Here is an 8,990-nt window from a genome sequence, read left to right as displayed (position 1 = left end):
GAGTACTTATTTTTAATGAAGTTGTAGGCCTATTAAAGCAAGTGATGTAGAGGGCTTGTTTGAATTCATCTACTTAGATGCGTATGTTCATATTTCATTGTTACATCTACTAATCTTTGCTCTGCTTTTATTTTTTTCTTTATGGTTTCTATGGATGCAGGAAATGTTTGCTTGAATGATTGTAGATGCAGGATTTCAGAAGGTTGAGTATGAAAATCTTGTGGGTGGAGTTATTGCCATTCATTCTGGATTAAAGAGGATTATCAAATTTAAGGGGTCAATAAATAGCAGCAGCAATGTGTTGGGCTAGGTCGAACTTCAATCTGTTGATACCCATACAAATATCCAAGTTGCTTGACCTGTATGGGCATCTCCTTAACTTTATGTAATTTATACAATTAAAATTATCAATTAATTTATTTGTTAAATGATTCAGGAATTAACCTGAATCATTCCTTATTACTGCACTTATATCAAGTAATCTCATTTTCCTCTTATGACAAACAAGCCCCATTAAAGGTTTGATTTACACATACCTGAAGGGAGCCTAACCCAGTGGCAATTATATGAATAATGAATCAGAGGCTGAAGAAGGGGACCCAGATTTGGATTGTTTATCTTGATTCTTGAGGCCTTATCAAGATTAGGCAATGGATCCACAGGCTTACCTCAATGGTTTGAAATTATTCCTCCATTTCCATATTACCCAACAGAGCAAATTGTGTTTTTTTTAACCTGCTAAATTGTTAAAGAATAAGAGGGAAGTAAAACCAGGTGGCTTTCGCATGGTTGCAGAGTCTTTAAAACCAATAAAGACCATATGAAGATCTTCTTATATGTCCTAAATTTTTCCACTAGTCTCCTAGAAAAATAAATAGATTTCGTGATTGATCTCCTTAACATAAAATGAAAATTAATTATCCGAAATATTAATTTTTTGTCTCATGCGAGCTTCAATGATGTTCTCCCATAATCACATAAAATGATTTGATGACCATAATTCTTCTCTAATCATCACAACTTTGAATATCACTTCCATTTTTATAAATAGATATAATATTACTTCTCCATTCATCTAATGTTTATCAATGATAAGAAACTTAAGTAATTTATAGGATCATATTAGACAACGATTACAAGTTTCCTTCACGGGTGAAATATCTACAAATGGGGCCAAAGTTTTATGAAAAACAATCATAATTTTAACAATAGATGTCTTCCGAACCTATTGAATTATTACATCTCAGTAGAATATTTTCCCCTTTATCTGATGCTCATACTTCAACCAAAAAAAGAATCATCAACACAATTTTGTTTCGATTTCAACAAATCCCATAGAAAAACAAAAGCAGAGGAAGCATTTTATTTTTCCCAGCCAAGCTGTCATTACATGTAATGTTCCACATTGTAGAGGAGAGGATGTAGGAGTCAAATATAACATAGCAGTAGATAACTCCATTAAAAAGAAAAAAAAAGAAAAGAAAAAACCTAAAGAGAGGTTGCTAGGTTAAAGATAATATACCATCTCTATTCTCAACAGTGAGTCAGTCAATGGATGAAAGAACCCAAAGAGGATGCGATTGCCCTGATGGCGTACAACGGAAATTAATTGCAAACATTACAACTCAGTCCAGAATATCTGTTCATCAAAGTGTACGGCGCAGGCGCAGGCGCAGGCGCAGGCGCACTGCGAACTGCATTTCCCCAGAGCAGGCAATGCAATGGTCAGAAAAACTATATCACAACTTCATCTGTCCACTCCTTTCATCCTTTCCCACTTTCCAGCCACTTCCCTCAGATGGGTCTTCTCTATTTGACTGGCAACAGGCAGGTGGAAAGCCCATTTCAACAGCAGCACCCACAACTTTCACAGGTACATAAATCATGCTCTCATTCTCTGAACTCCTACAACTTTTATTGGTAGCTTGATTTGAAACTTAATTCCATTGGTGACAGGCCATATGAACTGACCCACTTAGACAGCATCACAGCAACATTCCCAACTAACACAGCCAAACATATAAACCACATTCTTGTTCTTCCAAGCTTTAATAGGTAAGTCTTAAAATGTCGACAGAGATGACCATTTATAGAGGACAAGCTCAAAACTAGAATGCTTCCCCTCTCAACACCTCTATTTTTCTCATCATCCTTATGTTTTCATGCATCTTGTTTTTCTTTTCCTTTTTTCCGGTGTATTTCATTCTTCAAAGACTAATTTTTCACCATTTAATACTTTCTTTTTCTTTCAGAAAATAATAAGGTTTTCCAACGCAACCCTCCTTGCCAGTCGGGGTGCATTCAAAAAGATTAAACCAACATTAAACCAGCTGACTCAAAGTTAACCAGATGGGAAAAGAATCACCTTGTCATGTATGCTGTCATCTTTGGTTAAATTTATGGACTGCCAATGACACTATTCCTCACAAACATTGAAGCCAAAAGAAAAAAATTATGACCTAACCCTTTTAGCCATCGAGATGAATATGGTACCTTGCTGTCTCCTGGTGGAAAATGGTGTTCTTTGTCGTAACATCTTTTTCCTCTTGTCTTTCTGGGCAATTCAGTAATTGCTTCCAGCAGCTTGAACAAAGCAAGTCCAGGCAGAATGTCTCCTCATATTCACCATCATTGATGCAGCGCCCACATTGGACACAACGTGCAATGCAGAGTGTGCATGCCCTGCACAACTGTGCAGCAGTCTGCTGCCCTTGGCAGCTCTCTGCAGGGCAATCATAGACCAGTCTCAAATTCTGGCATCTTGGACACATCTCAATATCAATAGCACGATCATCATCACAGGAGAGAGACAAATGGCCACAGTGAAAATATCGTGGTTTATGATCTTTCGACTGTTGACAATTTTCTGAACCCAACAAGAGCTTCAACTCTTCATAGTGTTCATTTGTTACACCATAAAGACCACCAATCCTTAGGTGCTTTATCCCAGGTGCCCCGGACAACTTGAAGGCCTTCAAGTTATTCACAATTCCTTCAACACTGAGTCTCGTACATCCTGGCACACTCAGCTGCATAGGAGAAGGGAATAATAGTGAGACTCATTGACAAGCATATAACAAGACATGAATAGAGTAATTTAGAGGATGGGGACCTAACATAAGCTTCAAGCAATAATTTAGAAAAATCAAGAAAAGAGGGCAAATCATTGTAGAACTACTAAAACATGAGCATCCACATGAAACAGTCATAATCAAAACAAGATTAAAGTGGATTCCATCCTGATGAGTAAAATCATGTCATAGTTGAATAAATGTCATTTATTTGTGCGTAACATCTTCAGACATTAAACCATGTTGCACAGGTACATTGCATGATCAAGCATGCGGATGGCAGATAATTGTCTAGTTGCATCAACAAAATTCCTTGCAGTCATGGATAACTACTCATACCAAATGGCATTAGACACACACACAAACACACACAATTGCAGGACTTCTCAATGAAACAATGAAAACGAAAGACCACAAAGTCTGGAGTTCCTTAAGCCTTATGAGGCAACTACTTACAGAAAACACAGTTAGGCACGCTTGCTTTCTAATGTCTATTTGGATAGAAGGTTCTATGTAGCTTGCCTGTTGAACCCTAAGATCCAAAAAATATATTTGACTTTGCATACCCAAACATCTTAAGAATTAAACTTGGACTTTATTTTCCAAACCAAATGGAAGTTACAAGTTCTTTTCTTTTCCTTCTAGACAAAGATCAAAACATATTGCAATCTACTAATATAGTGAATCTGATGTCTTCATGTCTGCCTTTCATGCATAGTATTCCACAATGAACAGTGACTAACCACTTTCATGCAATATTTAAAACCAAAAATCCATGATGAAAGAAATGATAAAATACGGAAAGAGAATGATTCAGAGATATCAATATCAGAATTCAAAATAATACTATGCATACAAGAAAATGGTTGCACCACATACCTTCTTTAGTCTTGGATTAGTTTCAAGTATGCGTTTCAGACCATCATCTGTGATCCTTGAGCACTCCACTAGACTCAAAGATTGCAAACTACCTTGAGCTCGGCCAATTAACAGCATAAGAGCATCATCTGTGATCCTTTCACTCAATGGCTGGTCTATATGAATATTCATCCACAGGAGGGAATCATTTTGCACTGCAGAACACAGAGTTCTGCAAACCCTTTCAGCAGAAAGGAGATCCTGCACACCAAGATAACCAAGGGAAAGGAGCAAACCCTCATGTGGAGCTTCTGCTTCTTCTCCATGCGGACAATCTTCAGCAGCCTCATGACACTCATTGGATTGATGACAAGCAGCAGCATAAGAATCATCATCATTAGAACTCGGGGTCTCCTCAACATTGCATACTGCTGTAACTGATCCGAAGCCACCGTCACACGATCCATCCCCAAATTCATTGTCCTTCACCCATCCATGAAACACACCAACTGGGCTTGATCTTTCACCAATTCCAATGGACCCTGGCTCCGTCTGAAACCTCAAGGCACTGTTCCAGATAAAATTCAACCCTGCAACAAATTGATAATCTCCCTTCATTGCTCCAGCTTCATCTCTCACGTAATTCTCAGAATCTGCTTCCATATCCTCGATCCAACCCGTGATAGCGGTAAAAGTAGCACTTATATCCATGCCAAAGGGATCCGACGGAAGGATGTCAAGAATATCATTGGAGATTGGCTCGTGATAACATTCCCTATCAGCTCGGTCCCTTCTGCAATCATAGGAATCCTCAATTTCCCAGTTGAAATGCCGTGGCTTACCAAAACCATTTGAGTTCTTGTCAGATATTCCTTCCACAACGTAGCCGTTGGCAATTCTAAGGGAAGATAGTAAATTGTCTTCGGACGGATTAGCAGGAAAGATGGGCCGACTAGAAAAATTCAAGGTCATTCTATACGCAGAAAATACGTATTTCCTTCTCCTCCCAAAACAAAAGAATCAAGAAAAGATCAATCGACACCTAGAGGTCGATACCTTTTATTGCAAAAAGGGGGTAATAAGATGAGAAGATGGAAGACGATAAATGGGGAAAAAAAAGGAAATTGATGGACAAAATCTGAATACCAAACCCTAAGAGAAGAAGGAAATGCAAACCCTAGAATAGAAGATCCCACAAGAAAACTCTCGATTTTGGATGGCAAACAAAAACAAAGCACCAAAAATTTCACCGAGTTTCTTTGTTCGAGAACTTAAGAAAAGAGCTACAATCGATCAACAGAACGAAAATAAAAAGAGAATTGTATCATACCATTACAATCAACAGATATTTTGGATGGCCTTTTTTAGGGTTCTAAATTCCAATCAATAAGCGATAACTAAAAGAGAAGAAGAAAAAAAAAACCCCCACCTTTTTTTTTTTTTTCTTGCTATCCGCCCTGGGAACAATCGAAGAAATCGATTCAATCAGCAGAAACGAAGACGACGAACACAAAAACCCTATCCGAACGAATTAACGCAACAAAGAATCGAACATAAAAGCTATCGATCGATTCCGATCCGCAAGAAACGATTGCACAATCAAAGAAATAAACAATACGGAAGGAAATCGAAAGATGGAAGGAGAGATGGAGAAGATAGTGAAGCGACGGAGAAGGAAACAAGAAAAAAATGAAAGGAATAAGAATTCGGTAGAGAGAGAGGGTTAGAGAGAACTAGATAGAGAGAAGGATAGAGAGAGAGAGAGAAGAAACGGAAATTTCCAAATTTAGGAGAGAAGAGAGAAGAGAGAAGAGGGGTAAGGGAGAAAGACAGGTGTTGAGTGAAGAGGAAAAAAAGTACTCATTCTTCGCAGAAGAGAGCGCGAGCCATTAAACCACGCTTGCTTTGTTTCCTTCTTCGTTCCTTCTACTCTTCCCTTCTCTTCTATTCTCTTCTCCCTCCTCCTCCCCTTGCCCTAATCTCTTCACCGACCTCTATAAGTTTATATAAGTATCTAGCCATTGGATCTTTTTTTAACTTTAGATGAATATTTAGGTGGTCCCACCTACCATCTGGCATCTATTCGTTTCAACCGTTTTAGATCGATTGGCCCTTAATGGTCCCACCTATTATCGCATCTATTCCATATGATTCAATTAGGTTTAGAAATGAACGGTCTCATTGGATTCAAATTTTGCCACGTGGGACCTGTTGAATTTTCAATTATTTATCCCCTACTTCTTGATTATTTGGGTGTTGCAAACATGGTTCTGCGTATCGATATCGTATATTATCATATCTATCAATTGAATCAGAATCTATCAATCTGAAATTATGAAGATCTTCGATCGACCATGAATGTAAAGAGATTTTTTTTTTCTTTTGTTGGGTGATCACTATAAAGGTACAAGAAATCAATAAAACTACCTCTTATAATCTGATATGCGAAATTTCTAATCCAACATTTAAGAAAAATCGATATTTTTCTGGAATTTCAATCGATATTGATCAATCCATCCATTTTTTGATCGATTTTGATATGATGCAAATAGGAGTTAAATAAGGCTTATCGTTTTTAATTCTTGTTGTTTACACGAGTTATTTCTTTAATTTGAAAATTTAAACGACAGTACCTAATATATATGCATCAAAGGTTTAAGTAAGAAGAATCAACATGAACCCTAAAAATCTAGTATAGATTGGTTGATTCGGATCAATAAGAATTGGAATCTGACTTGGCGGATTCGAATTGAAACAAAAATTCAACTGATCCAATTCTAATTTTTAAAACCTTGAGATAATTTTTTTCTTTTTGTGGGAGGGGGGTGTAAATTGAGATGCCTCCACATATAATGAAAGAGTGAAATATCTATATTTGGTTCTACCAAAAAATAGAAATATCTATGTTTGGTAAGGGTAGGATAAGAAGTTATTTTATGACATCCATGCATATTGCCTTTATGAATTAATTTATACTAACAAAGTAGTTGATTGAATCTATTATTAATCTTATTTAATCAAGAAGCTACTCGCTCAATATGATCTAATCATATGATAAATTTAAAACAACCCTAAGCATTTAACAACGGATGAAGATTTTATTTACCACAGAGACCATGTGATTCAATTCTTGGGTCATCATTATTCTCTCAGGTCTCACCCTAGTGAGGAAGTCAAAAATACATTTTCTTAATGCAATCTAATGACATCGACAAGAGAGAGGATATTCTCTACACATGTGGATGTGGAGAAACTCAATTCTTCAACAAAACAAAAATATAATTTGGGAGAATGAGCGATATCCATCAAGTGTTCCACATACCCAAACACAACCCTTGTTTTTAGAGGGTTTGTCAAAAGACCACCCTGCCCCCTAAAAACAGGGATTGTGTTTGGCCATGGGAAATGCTAGACAAACAACATTCTTCCTCTCATAAAATTTTTAAGAAGTGGTTCTTTGTCAAGAAACGTGGCTTATGACAACACTCCTCAGTGTAACTTTTCCTCTCCCTCTCTCCCCTACCTCCCCAAAAATAACTCCCGAAAACTGAATCAAATGTCTTTTTATATAGGAAGGAGAGAGATATGCACATTGGAGCACAGACGTAGATTACACTCATAAACATAGTTTTTTTTTTTTGTTTTCCATAATTTTTTATAAGGGTAAGTGTTATCTATCCTGGAATGCTATGCGAGATCCAATCAATGCCCCCATTTGGTTCAATCCATGGGAGGGATATTCTATCAAAAAAAATTGGGGGAGTGGGGGGAGAGGGGGTAAGGAAGTCATTTCATAGAGAGGAGGAGAAAGAAACAAAAACAAAAGTGTAACCACCACGGCCACACTCCTTCCATTTTTTAAGGTGCATAAATTATAGAAAACTTTCTTCCATTTTTTAAGGTGCAGAAATTATGTAGATAGATTGTTGTGTATGAACTAGCATTCATTGTAATTGTCAATTTAGGGTGGATAACAATATCTAACTGAGATATAATAATCGACTTAGAGTTGATAGTAAACCATATGGTCTAAATCCTAATTCCCAAGAGGCCAAGGCAACATAACATCAACGCAGAATATGTTGAACTAATCATTAAAAAATAATAATAATAATAATAAAATAGAAAAAATGTCATAAATAATCCCATGATGTAAAAAATAGGTCTTCCCTCACACACACACATAGTTATATGTTCTAATGGTGATGCCATTTTACACTTGAACTACACTAATTCGCAAGATGGATGCATCAATAACCCACAAAATGAGTTGAGTTCATTATGTTTCTTTTCTTATGGTCGAAGATTTCTCATGATATTAGAAAGGGAAACTCCACCAATGATAGGGCAGGATGATGAATCATCTAATAGGAGGCACACATATTTACTAGAGAGAGAGAATTACTTTTTCAATCAGTGACGCCATTTTATACTTGACAAACACTGATTAGCAAAAAAAGATTCCTTGACAACCTACAATATGAGTTGCGTTAATATTGTTTCCTTTCTCTTCGGCAAAGTTTCTCTAGACCGCCAAAGTGAAAAATCACATCAACGAGAGGTGGATGTTATAAACAAATCATCCAATACATGGCTGATGGCTCACATATTTATTGAAGAGAAAGTATCATTGTGGATTCTGCGGGTTATTATATGAGAGGATGTACAAATTCTTTCGCACTTGGTTCCAAGCGTTTTATATATATTTTAAAAAGTAACCATCCACATCAATTAAATAAAATAATACCAAAGTAATTAAAGTACTAAGTTTTTTTTTTCTAAGTTTCCTTGGAGAAGAAGATGGTGAGAAGTGATGGTGATGAAGAGGAAGAAAAGAATGTGTGGTGACCTTGCAATGCTGAATGGAAGTAGAGTAGTGGAATCATCTTCTTTGGGAAACCTAACCTTGTAAGGTTTTCTTCCATTACGCTACCTACAAGTCATCCTCCTTTTACCATTTCTTTAATTTATTCTACTTGCATCCAATACAATATCTATAGAATATATTTTAGATATTTTAAAGGAAAGGAGAATCAATCTAGGTAGTACATAGCATATTGG

At 36.6% G+C, this 8,990-nt stretch overlaps 1 protein-coding gene across 1 annotated transcript; it reads right to left on the bottom strand.

The window, feature by feature from the left end:
- Positions 1-1,337: 1,337 nt before the first annotated feature.
- Positions 1,338-5,903, bottom strand: LOC122089277 (F-box protein SKIP14-like). The gene is made up of 2 exons (XM_042658875.1): positions 3,951-5,903; positions 1,338-3,029 (listed from the first exon to the last, which is right to left on the bottom strand). Exons 1-2 carry the CDS (start codon positions 4,899-4,901, stop codon positions 2,469-2,471), a joined length of 1,512 nt encoding a protein of 503 aa, XP_042514809.1. The 5' UTR covers positions 4,902-5,903; the 3' UTR covers positions 1,338-2,468.
- Positions 5,904-8,990: the final 3,087 nt, after the last annotated feature.

This window comes from Macadamia integrifolia, chromosome 9 (genome assembly GCF_013358625.1).
Source record: "Macadamia integrifolia cultivar HAES 741 chromosome 9, SCU_Mint_v3, whole genome shotgun sequence".
NCBI classification, from domain to species: Eukaryota; Viridiplantae; Streptophyta; class Magnoliopsida; order Proteales; family Proteaceae; genus Macadamia; species Macadamia integrifolia.
The sequence above is the reverse complement of the archived record's forward strand: the minus strand, read 5'-3'. Positions and strand labels throughout refer to the sequence as shown.